The sequence below is a fragment of the Metarhizium album genome (genome assembly GCF_000804445.1).
Source record: "Metarhizium album ARSEF 1941 chromosome Unknown scaffold_12, whole genome shotgun sequence".
Classification (NCBI taxonomy): Eukaryota; Fungi; Ascomycota; class Sordariomycetes; order Hypocreales; family Clavicipitaceae; genus Metarhizium; species Metarhizium album.
In genome coordinates, this window is record NW_024467586.1 from 771,568 (window position 1) to 785,123 (window position 13,556).

General features: G+C 45.3%; 3 protein-coding genes across 3 annotated transcripts; 2 read left to right on the top strand and 1 right to left on the bottom strand.

The window, feature by feature from the left end:
- Nucleotides 1-4,170: 4,170 nt before the first annotated feature.
- On the bottom strand, nt 4,171-4,695 carry MAM_05233 (uncharacterized protein; the record flags this gene model as incomplete). The annotated part of the gene is made up of 1 exon (XM_040824031.1): nt 4,171-4,695. The coding sequence occupies one exon, from the start codon at nt 4,693-4,695 to the stop codon at nt 4,171-4,173; it is 525 nt and encodes a 174-aa protein (XP_040678190.1).
- A 1,408-nt stretch (nt 4,696-6,103) lies between these two features.
- MAM_05234 (uncharacterized protein) lies at nt 6,104-6,391 on the top strand (the record flags this gene model as incomplete). The annotated part of the gene is made up of 1 exon (XM_040824032.1): nt 6,104-6,391. The coding sequence occupies one exon, from the start codon at nt 6,104-6,106 to the stop codon at nt 6,389-6,391; it is 288 nt and encodes a 95-aa protein (XP_040678191.1).
- A 1,829-nt stretch (nt 6,392-8,220) lies between these two features.
- MAM_05235 (uncharacterized protein) lies at nt 8,221-9,841 on the top strand (the record flags this gene model as incomplete). The annotated part of the gene is made up of 2 exons (XM_040824033.1): nt 8,221-9,439; nt 9,672-9,841. The coding sequence occupies 2 exons, from the start codon at nt 8,221-8,223 to the stop codon at nt 9,839-9,841; spliced, it is 1,389 nt and encodes a 462-aa protein (XP_040678192.1).
- Between the last annotated feature and the right edge of the window lie 3,715 nt (nt 9,842-13,556).

Here is a 13,556-nt window from a genome sequence, read left to right on the forward strand (position 1 = left end):
ATTACTTTTAAACTATTTTAAAACTAAATTAAGCTAAGATAATAAATAATTTATAATTTCTTTACTAAATATATCTTAAAGAAATATATTTTTAATTTATTTATAAAATAACTTAAGTAACTAATTTAAAGAAATAAAATATAAAAGCTAAGTAAAAAAGTAAAGTTAAAAAAAGTAAAGTTAAAAAAAGTAAAGTAAAAAAAAGTAAAGTAAAAAAAGTAAAGAAAAAAAAATAAAGAAAAAAAAATAAAAAAAACAAAAGAAACAAAAGAAAAACAAAAAATAAAAAAAAAATAAAAAATAAACTAACTAAACTAATTAAACTAATAAAAATATTTCTAAACTTTATAAGACTAGTTAGAGTAAGAGAGAGAGCATTTTATAGCTATTAGTATAAATTATTTTTAATTTAATTTTAATCTTAACTAACTCACTATATAAAATAAATATATAAATATTATAAGCTATATTAAGCCTCTAGAAACCTACTATATAGTATATTTTAGTAATTATAAAAAGGCTATCTTTATAGTATAGTAGCTGTATAGTAAAGAGTATATTATTTAGTAATATACTAAGCAAATTCTATTAGCTAGAATTAGTTCTTAACTAGTTTATAATTATTTAGTAAGTAGTTTATATTATTTCTATATTTTTATTTTTATTCTTAACTTTATTTTTATCTTTATCTTTATTTTTATCCTTCTTATCCTTAGAAAGAGAGAGGGAGAGAGAGGAGCTTAAAAGCAGGGGCAAGAGCAATAGTAATAATAATAATAATAATAATAATAATAGCAGTAGTAGTAGCAGCAACAGCAATAACAATAATAATAATAACAGTAAGAGCAAGAGCAGAGGCAAGAGCAAGGGCAAGAGCAAGAGCAAGAGCAACTAGGCAGGCAGCTTAGCAGCATTTTATTAAAATTAGTTTTAATCTCTTTTCTAATTACTTTATAAGTAGTTTAAGCAGTATATATACTATTCTTAGTTAGCAGTATATAGTAGCTGCTGCTTTAGCATTAGTAGTAGTAGCTTTATTATATATAGTTTAAACTATAGTATTAGCAGTAGTAATAGTAGCAGTAGTTAGCAGCATAAGGGCAGAAATAGAAATCGCCTTAGAAGGCGTTACGCCTTGCTATATAGGCTTATATAGTATTTATAATAGCGCTTAGCTATTAATATAGTCTAGATACTATTCTATATAAAATAAATATTAATTATTATATAACTAGTTCTAAACTATTTTCTATAGCAACTTATAAGCTAAGTTATTATTTAATTGCTTTTTATTATCTCTAAAGTAGTACTTCTCTAGGTTAATTTTATAAAATTAAATATAATAGTTTTAAAGTAATAAATTAGTTATATATTACTATATTTATAAGAAATAAATAAGAATTAATTTATATATATATTTAGTTAGTATTATACTTAATTATATAGTATATTATTTACTTTAAAATAGTAGAATAGTTCTCTAAGAAATAAAATTAGCTAGCTATTTTAAAATTATTTTTAAGTTAGTTTTAATTATTACTTTTATTATTTCTACTAAAGAAGACTTATAATATTAAATTTTAACTTAGAGATAAGCTTATTAGTAAGTTGCTCTCTTAAGTTTAAATATTACTAGTATTATAGTAATAACTTATATTTATAAAATATTTTTTTTTTAAGTAGTATAAACTAATTTAGAAATAATTTAATAAGATAATAAAAGTAGTTTAAGTTTATAGAAGGAAAAAAAGAGATATAAAGGTTAAGAAAGATAGATCTTACTTAAATAATAAAAATATAGTAGCTAGGCATTTACTTTTATATTAATTTATATATTATAAGATAAAATTACAAAATAATATATATATTTATAGAGAGTATAAGTAAATATATAAGTTTAAGTAAGTATTTTATATAATATTAAAGTTAATAATAATTATAAAGATATATATAGCAATTAACTATAATTGAAATATATAAATATTATAAGCTATATTTAGCCTCTAGAAACTTATTATATAATATATCTTAGTAATTATAAAAAAGCTATCTTTATAGTATAGTAGCTATATAGTAAAGAGTATATTATTTAGTAATATACTAAGTAAATTCTATTAGCTAGAATTAGTTCTTAACTAGTTTATAATTATTTAGTAAGTAGTTTATACTATTTCTATGTCTTTATCCTTATCCTTCTTGTCCTTAGAAAGAGAGAGAGAGGGGGAGAAGCTTAGAGGCAGGGGCAGGGGCAATAGTAATAATAATAATAATAATAACAATAATAGCGGCGGCAGCAGTAGTAAAAGCAATAATAATAATAACAACAACAGCAAGAGCAAGAGCGGGGGCAAGAGCGAGAGCAAGAGCAAGAGCAACTAGGCAGGCAGCTTAGCAGTATTCTATTAAAATTAGTCTTAATCTCTTTTCTAATTACTTTATAAGTAGTTTAAGCAGTATATATACTATTCTTAGTTAGCAGTATATAGTAGCTGCTGCTTTAGTATTAGCAGCAGCAGCTTTATTATATATAGTTTAAACTATAGTATTAGTAGTAGTAATAGCAGTAGTAGTTAGCAGTATAAGAGTAGAAATAAGAATTGCCTTAGAAGGCATTATGCCTTACTATATAAGCTTGTATAGTATTTATAATAGCGCTTAGCTATTAATATAGTCTAGATACTATTCTATATAAAATAAATATTAATTATTATATAACTAGTTTTAAACTATTTTCTATAGTAACTTATAAGTTAAGTTATTATTTAATTGCTTTTTATTATCTTTAAAGTAGTACTTCTCTAGGTTAATTTTATAAAATTAGATATAATAGTTTTAAAGTAATAACTTAATTATATATTGCTATATCTATAAGAAATAAATAAGAATTAATTTATATATATATCTAGTTAGTATTATACTTAATTATATAGTATACTATTTACTTTAAAATAGTAGAATAGTTCCCTAGGGAATAAAATTAGCTAGCTATCCTAGAATTATTTCTAAGTTAGTTCTAATTATTACTTTTATTATTTCTACTAAAGAAGACTTATAGCATTAAATTTTAACTTAAAGATAAGCTTATTAGCAAGTTGCTTCTTTAAGTTTAAGTATTACTAGTATTATAATAATAACTTATATCTATAAGATATTTTTTTTTAAGTAGTATAAACTAGTTTAGAAATAATTTAATAAGATAATAAAAGTAGTTTAAGTTTATAAAAGAAAAAAAAGAAATATAAAGGTTAAGAAAGATAAGTCTTACTTAAATAATAAAAATATAATAGCTAAGTATTTACTTTTATATTAATTTATATATTATAAAATAAAATTGTAAAATAATATATATATCTATAGAGAGTATAAGTAAATATATAAGTTTAAGTAAGTATTTTATATAATATTAAAGTTAATAATAATTATAAAGATATATATAGCAATTAACTATAATTATAAAGATATATAGCGCTACAGCAAATCAGCAGAATGCAAATTAGGAAAATCATAGTAGCAGCATTTGCAGATGCAAGCTAATGTGCGACTGTACTACTGGCCTGGCGGCGTATTGCCGCTATGTGGCTGATGCGACCGAGAAGTCGACAAGTCACAAGGCTCATCAGCTGAGCTCGAGCCAGCCCCCCGTATCGTCTTCACGTCGCGCTGACTGTGGATACAAAAAAACGTGAGGGGCGTAGTTGTACTCCGTACTTGACGGATCATTGTATCAATTGTATTGACGCATCGTGGCGCCGTCGCGTCCGTGAAGAACATGGCAAGGTGCTGGACAAGTCGGACCTGGGCCGTGGGTGCTGACCCCTGGTGCCCGCCCCACACAACACCACACGGGCCGTGACTGGGCCGGGTGCTGTGTGGCTTGGCAACTGTGGCGGAGGCCGAAAAAATATCCAACCATTTGCTCCCTATTTGCTCGACTTTCTGCTATGTGCTTTATTTATCACGCCAGGGACTGCGCTAGATTCGGGCGACGTCGTGATAAAAAGCCGCATGGACGACCACCAACGGTTGATGAGCATGTACGAATCATCCACATAGAGGCCATTGGGATTGTCGATGCCTCCGCCGGCATGGAATAGGCTAGCAATGCGGTGTGTCACGAGAGTGGTCACATGACCGTCGCACCCACACGTGCTTCTACTGTTGGTTCATCGTCTATTTACGCGTGAGTGCTGCGACGTCTGGTCCGTTGAGCTCAAGTCGCACACATGTACCAAGATAATCCTCCCTCAAGTCGAGACTACGTGTCTCCCATACAGCACATGACAACCTCGGCAGTTCCCTCGTGACCCGGCAAAGGACCTTCCGGATTCGCACCGCCCAGTCACTGCGGCCACTCTTCACGATGAGCTCATGAGCAACTCCGAGTCGTCGCCCGTACTCATCCCGCCGGGGAACCTTGACCAGGAAGCCGTGCATCTGCAGCACATCCGTAGATGTCTTGGCTATCGCCACCAGGCCGCTGGACCCTGTCAGAAGACAGATGAGCAGGATCTTGCCAAACTGCGAAACGTGGCTCGCCAAAGCAGCACCGAGACAGGCAACGACGGTAGCAATCGCCGTGACGTAGCTCTGCCACGCCGTCCCGTCCTGCAGCCACTTGCCGGACGTGACGGCTTTGAGATGGTCGACCTCGCCTTGCATCCTGATCCAGCGGTCCTGGCTGAGAAGGGTGAGCATGTCGCCCCGCGCATCTGGCTCTGACTGTCCGAACCATCCCGGCTCGCTTCTTTTATGGATGACGAAGAAGCTTGCCGTACGAGAAAGCACGAGGAGGCCAATCACGCCGACTCCCCTCTAGTCACGCGTCATTGCCAACTGTGCTGCATGTGAACACCCGCGGCGAGGACGAACATGTCGAGCGGCGACGAGGTCCCGGCCAAGACGGTTCGTTTCTGGATCGTGCGCAGGTCGGCGAGTGCGACGAGCCCAGCAGCATCCAGGGATATGGATGGCGTCCCGGGCTGGAAGTGCGTGCCTGTCATGCTCTGCGAGGTTTCACCATGTTAGCCTGTGAGCGCAGCATTCATTATCTGGGTGCTCACACTCAAACATTACAGCTTCGAGATCGCGGTGTGATTAAATGTATCTTGCTAGAGTCTATGCGCCTGTCGGAGGAGCCATCTCACGTCTAGACATGGTACAAGTAGCTAGTGATGTGGCTTGATTCTCGGGCATCGGCTGGGGGCCGCGTCTGCAGAGTTCGCCAGATGAGACTCGATTCCCATCTGCCACCGACCTGTCTCATCGGTCGTGCTGGCATGACGGAATTTGTCTGGCGGCCAGACCGAGTCTGCATGACGCTGGGCCGAGTGTGCCGCACATCAAGCGCGCCTGTCACCAAGGCGTAGACTTTGTTGCCGCCCTCGGCAGGTTACTGTTCCAATGAAGAATACCCACGGGGCTCTTCTTTCGGTAGAGCAAAGGCAGCAAAACATGTAATGCAGTCGTCTTGTGCGCCGAAACATCGGCCAAGGTCCGGTTTTGAGTACATCTGCGGCCTCCTTTCCGAATCAGAGCCGAAACATCCCCCCAAGTCTGCAATCGACTGGTTCGGCGGGTGTTGTCCATTCAATCATTGCGTCCGGTCCGAGTCGCCACATGCAGAACTCATCCATGACGTTCGTTGCCGTGACCGTGACCCTCGCCAGAGGAGGCGTCCGCGGCCGTCGATCCAAGATGCTCTGGCGCATCGCAATTGGCCCTCAACACACGGCAATGCAACTCAACTTGCATCCTGTCCGCAAAGGGACGACTGTCCGGACGTGGCAGCAAGCAATCCATCTCTTCGGGGGCCCGATGACAAGCTAGTTGAGGTCTAGTGAGTTTTCAACATTACATACGTAGACGTAACGCCACGGAAATAGCGTCAAGGAGGCTATTTTGAAATCTGCATCCTCCTTGTCTACCCCATTGAGTGGTAGTCCGGCCGACAACTGATTTCGACTGTGATGAGACACACGGGACCAGCCGTGTCAGGCTTTGGACGCACCTTGATTTACCAAGGATAAAGCCAAGACATGTCAAGTGCATGGTAACAGTGCCTTGATGTCTTGGTGCCGTTTCGACCGCCCGCCAACAACCTCATATGTCGATCAGCACTATGCCGTCGACCATGAACCGGGTCTTCTTTACCGCTGCCACGGGCTCGAGCGGCTCGGGCGAGGAGCTTTTCGGTCTCGGCCCCGAGGGTATGAAGAAGAAAGGCTTTTTGTGCATCCTGTGCGGCTGCGGTGTGCCTGTTATTTTGTCCAAGGACAAGCGGAAACTGGTCGGAGAATGCTACGTCTACGTCAAAATGGAAGGGCAGGCAGAACAGGCCCTCAGGGATGGAAAGGCATATGATAGACATGATGGCGTCTTTGGGTTGTCTTGAGCAGTGGCAGCGCGTAATCGTTGATGCCGTCCTTGTAGGTGCCGAGACACGCTTTTGGCTCCCGCAGAGAGGCGTGTTTAAATGCTGCGGGATGCAAGTTGAACACCGAGCAGAAAGACAAGTGCGTACAGTTTGCCAGAGACCATGGACAGACATATTACAAGTGGACTTCCGTAAAACGGGTAGGGTAACTGGGGGCATGTGTCTGCAGCACACGCGGGCGAGCTCACTTAGATAACGCAGCAAGGGGGATCACCTGGGCGCCATTCGACGAACCTTGGGAGCCAATATGACATGTCTACATGCAGATTGACACCGTGTCTGATATTACCGGGGGTTGTTAAAAAGGGAATTGCTACACGGGCATGACACTTTGGCTACACGGGCATGACTCTTACACGGGCATGACTTTTACCACTTCTGATTGGTCGCATTGTCTCTGTTAACGACGCTGGATTCTGCCACCTCAGCCGCAAGTACCTGGGCCATTTTAACCTTGCTTCTGTGTAAATTACTTCATTTCGGCTAAGCTACTACGCAGCAACCCAGTGGTCGCGCAGTCGGGGCGACCCCCTCGAGCTTGCTTTCTTCATTTTCGTAGCTTTTAATAAACCATAATACGGCACCCTATGCTGTAGAGATAGCGACCAATTCTTTCACTACAATCTTGTTCTCTTCTCAAGACGTCAATGTCTTTGCCTCGCACACCTCCTCGCAGGTCGCGGAGCCCTAGTCCCAGTGATCAATCACAAAGAGGAAAGCGACACAAATCCAGTCGGCGACGCAGATCTAGTCCTTCCACAGTTGAAGACCGACCACAATCCGCGAGTAGCTCTGCTACGAGTATCGGTCAGTTCTACGGCCTCGGGGACGAAAATGCACTCGATAACCTGTTCGCCTCTTTCCCGCAAACACTTTCAAGTCTCCCACACCCCCATGGTTCACAGGGCCGCCATGAGCCTGCATGGGGCCTTCGATCTGACTATGAGATATATCTTCAAAATGACTTCTTCCGTGGAAAAAGATGGAGCCAGCGAGTCAGAGCGCTTATACCAGGCCCAGAATTTGATCCATTCGCCTCTGAACCTCCCGAATCACCCCCATCCGCCCAGCATCTCCCAACAAGGACAAGAGCCGAGTTCGAGTCCGCAATGCGCATAGTACGAGAGGTTACCGGCGAAGGTCGAAGGCTAACTGTAGACCTTGCTCGATCATACGAACGTGTACAAGCTTGGCGAGAGAGATGGGGATGGTCACCATTAAGTTTCGAAGCATATGACTCTCCTCCACCGTACTCTCCACCTCGTAGGTCACCCACACAACCTCCTCGAATATCACCGACGCCCGAAAATATTAGTTCCTCGCCTATGCGACAGTCTCTATCTCCCGCCCCGGAGCCAATTCCGAACCCAATAATCCCTGGCGACCCAGCGCCCTCGGCCGAAGTTCTTTTTAAAACAACCAACGCATTTGCAAAGGAGAACGGATTTGGTATTATTCGGCGGAATAAATATTCCTATAAGGGACGGTTGATTAGGTACTCCATTCAATGCGACCGGTTTGGACAATCTCGGGCCTCGGGGGGTTCTGGTCTTCGAACCCGAAGGTCTCGGAAGTGTGATTGCAAATGGATGATAATTGCTGAAGCCCTAGAGGAAGGCAAGTGGCTTCTTCGACAACATAGAGACCCGAAACATCACCAGCATAACCATGAACGGAGTATTACGCCATCTGCGCATGTTTCCCACCGCCGCCTTACTACACCAGTTAAAGCAACCATCGAGTCAGCAAGCCGTCGCGCGGGTATTCGAGCCAGTGATGTAGCTGCTATGGTTGAGGAGCAATTCCCCGATACAACACTCCTGCGGAAGGATATCTATAATGCCCGTTCGTTCATTAACCGAGAGAAGCTAAATGGCTATACACCTACTGCGGCATTGATCAAACTCTTTGATGAGAAGAAGATCCCATACATCGCGAAATGGGCCGATGATGATCCAGATAGACTGCTTGGTCTTGTCTGGACCTTTCCGTACTGTCTACAGATGTGGAAGCGCTTCCCCGAGGTTATTAGCTTTGATAACACATATAACACTAATCGCTTCAAGCTTCCTTTATTCCAGGCTACTGGCCAAACCTGTCTTGGAACTGTGTTCAATGCTGCATTTGGCTTAATAGATAACGAGAGGAGGGAGGGGTTCCAATTCCTTGCAGAGAGTGTTCGCAAGCTCATTACAAAACACTCACTCAGGGAACCAGATGTCATCATCACAGACTTCGACAAGGCTATGAAAGCTGCCGTTAATGATCAGTTTCCAAATGCACAGCAACAGCTTTGTATTCATCATATCCTTTCAAACGTTTTGCTTAAATCGAAGACTAGGTGGACGGGCCAACGTGAGGACAGTACTACTAGCCCTAGCGCTAGTGACAGTGAAGACATTCCCTCACAGGCGGATGGCGGGTTGAGCACTACAGATAAGCATCTGATCGAAGATCGGTCGAGTAGTGATAAGATTCCTCATACTTACCAAGGCGTTGTTTTAATGTGGAAAAAGGTTCTCTATGCCGAGACTGAGGAAGCGTTTGAGCAGGCATGGAGAGATCTTTGTAAAGAGTTCGACGACCAACGAGCGATCTTACAATACCTCTACTCGACTTATATGCCTGTTAGTGCTCAATGGGCACGTTGCTTTATCCGTCGTTATCGTAACTTCGGAATCCGAGTTACGTCCGGCACAGAAGCAAGCAACAATAATATCAAAAGCTATCTATTAAATGGCATGAGCCACCTCTACCGACTCGTCGAGGCAATGCAGGATATGATACATGACCAAGAACGTGCCTTTAAGGATGCCTGTGGACAGGATGATGTCCTGACTGCTCCACAATACCTAGGTTCGATGGGAAACTATCTTGGTGAACTACGAACAACCATGTCATCGAAAGGACTTGGGTTAATCAACAAGCAATACTGTATTGCTCGCAAATTTCTGCCGACGGGGAAGAATCCCTTCCCCGACTCTATTGGACTTTGCGACGACGACTGTACGGTCTCTATTGAGCTGGGAATCCCATGCTATCATAAAGTCTACGCAAAGCTAGATTCTGACACACGTTTCACTAAATGGGAGGTCCACCCACGCTGGCGACTACGGGAATCGGCATCTCAAGATCCATACCGACGAATTCTTGACCCGAAAGTTGCCACTGCACTACGTGGAAGGCCAAAGAATACAGCGCAGGTTATCCCAGAAAGCCTAGCTATTACATCAAGTAGCCGATCTGATAATCAACCAAGTGGGCGACGAGGTCGACCGCCAGGAAGTCTCAATAAGCCAACTCTTGCTAGGAGAGTGCATAAAGCTACTCGAGAAACCATCACACAAACTGGTGGCCAAATTGGCATCTCAGCCCAGCAAGGGCCAGGTAGACCTTCTAAAGTCCTAAATGCTGGGAATACGACAGGCGTGCGGTACAGTGGACGGAGGACGCAACGAAACATTCGCAGGACAAGGAGTCAATGGGAACTGGCTAAGAGTGATGACGAAGATCCAGATTGTATCGTTGTGAGGCAATAAATTAAGTAGACCACATCACGTCTTTTGCCAGTATTTGACAGTTACTGGCTAACAGTACAAGGACGGTAGTTTAATCCGAAATGCAGGCTTGCAAGATAGCAGAAGACCAATCGCGCCCACAACGATAAGTGACTGCAATTCATGGTGATGTAGGAGCTTGTTAGTGAAGTTGGCTACACCGCCTTTCCGAGGAAGTATCTGTGGGGCCAAGAAAGTATGCGACCAATCAGAAGTGGTAAAAGTCATGCCCGTGTAAGAGTCATGCCCGTGTAGCCAAAGTGTCATGCCCGTGTAGCAATTCCCTAACAGAGGTGTTTTGCAAAAGCCAAGAGGAATAGGGGCAGCGTCGCCATCCCCTCCACTTTGGGCGCCAACAGCATCCGTCCCGTCCGTGATCCGTTTAGTTTTGTCGGCGTCAGCCAATGGTGTCGAGGTTTAATTGGGGGCGAGTTAGCTCGGGCCCGTCTATCGATTGATCCATCGAGTGGGCAATTTTAACTAGTAGTGACTTGACTTGCGATGCCCTGCGGGACCGAGGGGTCCTACAATTTTCCCCAAGAACATTGTCAGGGCTGCGTCTTGTCGCTCGCCGTCACTCTACTAGTACCTCGTGTCCCAGCTGCCACGTGGACCGGTCAACCAAGTCTGAGCCTGGCTGTGTTTTTTTCGCGTGCGGGCAGACTACCCTGAAACAGCGCCGGAGCTGCTCAGACTGTGATTCACCCATGGGCCGATGTGGTGGACAGTGGCGGGCTGCCAAACCGAAGCCAGATGCGTGCCTAGAAGATTCGGTCGTATGAAAATCAGCTGCCTCGCATGATTCGTGATGGCCTCTATCCACCAATTCAACGCGGAATCGAGCCATCTACACGGAGCAGTGGCTTCTGCACAAAGCACTAGCTTTTTGCGTGGCCGTTGCTGGGACGCTGGTGACGAGGTTTAAACGTTTGTGGTCACGAGACCTCGGGCAAAAGGCTGCGGCATCGAAAGAATCCAATCACACGCGCTTTTGACACCAACGTGTTACATGTTGAATTGAGCCATGTCGTGCTCCAGGCCGTCTGGCGAGTTCTTTCACACCGCCCCGCTGGTGTTGGTCTTCTAAGCCTTGTGCGAGATGCTGCGTAGAGCACGGTGTAGAGTCGAGTAGTGTGGTGCCGGGAAACCCGAGCACCCAGGAAGCCATCGAGCGCGGGTACGCAGCCTTGGACGAGACTTTCAAAAGCCCGGCAGAATCATGGACGTAGCCGTGGTGGTCTGGTCCCGGTCCCGGCCCCGGCCCCGGGGAGTTTGTCGCATGTAATAAATGCCCGAGTGCAAACCTAATGCCCGTTGCGTTGTTGCGCGGACCCTGTTTGGCGTTGCGGCCACGCTGTCCTTGCCCGTCTTGACCACGCCGCGCCGTCGCCTTGGGCCGGAACAACGCACGGAAAGCTGCGCGGGCATCTCGCCAGGCCCGGTGCTCGCGAACGTCCGAGATTTTGTAGCCTCTTCTATGAGGTGCGGTCCTTGGCAGAGAATTAGCAGAGCGGTACCTTGTTTGGACCCGTCGGCATGTCAGGCAGCTATGGCCTGTCGTGGGTCGGGGCTCCGATGACGTCCTTCTCAGGCATGCGAGGGGATCACCAGCCTGCCAACCGGCCGGGGCGGGGAGGCGGTCCAAAGATTGACGCAGCCCGGCTTTCGCCTCTGGCAATTTTCCCTGGATACATCCCGCGCACTGATTTGTGGCCGCGTTGCGGCGGTTCGGCGCTGAGCCGCCTGGATGATTTAGACGTTCTCTGCTCGGCTGGCCGTCGAGTCGCCAGCAGCAGTCGAGGCGGGTGCGTGAGCTTGTACCAGTCTAGAGGCACATTCTGTTCATCTTTGGCCGCCGGGAAGCAGGCAGGCTTTGTTGGATCAAAAAGAATAGCCTGACCTCTTGTTGGAGATACATTCCCCCAAGTATGAGTTGGCAAGATGTGAACATGGCGTGGAACCAAGGCCGAAAAGTTGTTGCGGATCCGGCACGATGTTGGGCAACGCGTTCAATCCTTGCTTGGCGTGGAAGAGGGGCTGGGGAGATGATTAGCCGCAATTGCCGCCGCGGACTGGAAGAAAAGACTGGACTGAGCCTGGATTCTCTGCTCACGGCATCGGGGCTTCCCAGTGCCCCTGGTGGCAGACGGTCAAGGACTTTGGACTTGATTTTACTTGGCGAGGCTAAGCAGCCACGGGCAAGGGTTTTGAACCTGAAGTTGCCCTTGACCTATGTGCCAACATGTGACCACGACGTCGTGCTTCGAGCTCGCTTTGAACCTTCTTTTCCTGCTTCATGTCTCGGCTCCATGTTTTTTTCCTTGGCCTCGAGGCCCTCCTGCTCTACCTTGACTGTCCGGTCACCCGCGATGCACTTGGTAATGGAGCAGGCCAACCGCAAGCTCCCTGCCGACTAGACGACTTGCCTGCTTTACAATTGGCATGCGAGGAAATACGGAGAGCGGCCATCAGGTCGGAGCATTCTGTCTGTAACAGCAGTTTCGTCTAGAGGATATGGATATGGAGCGTGGACACCGCTTTGCAGCTGGGACGTATCGAGAGGGCACAGTAAAGAGGTGTAGTTGCCAGCCAGCCTCGTGTATGGCATATACCTTGCTGCTATAGCTGTGATGATGACGAGCCATCCCAGTCGGTGTTGGTAGACGTGGCCCGCGCCGTCTTGGCCGCCAAACAGAGCTAAACCAACCAGCCTAGTCTCAAAGTCTGCGGAGAGTTGGCAGCAGGCGTCTCTGCATCACGATTCACCGCAAGCTGGGCGTATCTCCGGACAGGTGCCACCGACAGCATGAATTCGCGCAATGAGCGTCACAAGGTTTAAACAGGTCCCGGCACCAGCTACTTGCCGGTTATTCGACCGAACATTAAGGTGGACAATCGCGGCCGTAAATAATACGGAGCACAGGGGCTCGAAATACAAGGGGCTCGACTGTAGAATGGCGCCGTCTTGGCATTGCTCAGTCGGTCTCAAACGGTGTTGGTGCCAAAAAGATCAAGATGAAATAAAAATGAAAAAAAGGTCCCCTTGCCAACCGACCAATTTGGTTCCTGGATGCGGCAGGCCAAGACATGTTCATCGGTAGCCGGCCTTGGGTCGCATCGGCCCACCGCCCCCTCTTCGCTCCCGCTGCCATGTTGGGACAAGACTCGCCATCAGCCAGTCGCAACTTGTGATTCGGCCCAGCCTGGCGGTGGTGGGTGGGACATCTGGGGACATCTGGGGGACCAGATTCGCGCGATTCCAGCAGGAGCCGGGCCGGTCGGTCCTCCCCTGCAGGCTGCCTTGGTCGCTCCCTGCTGTTTTTGTCGGTTCCTGGCCCCTCCCCCGCAGTGGGAAGTCGGAAGAGCAGAAGGAAGGAGCTCGAGGCTTGCTTGCTTTGGAGACGGTCGAACAAGTGGCGTCGGCACTTGTTTGCAAAGTGCCGCCCCTGGACAGTGAATCAATTGATAAGTTGCAAAAACAAATCATAAAAAAAAAAAAAACGCAACGACCTGAGGTGAACAACGCGGCAGGTGATCCCATCCATTGCGTGGCCCCCCCTCTCGCC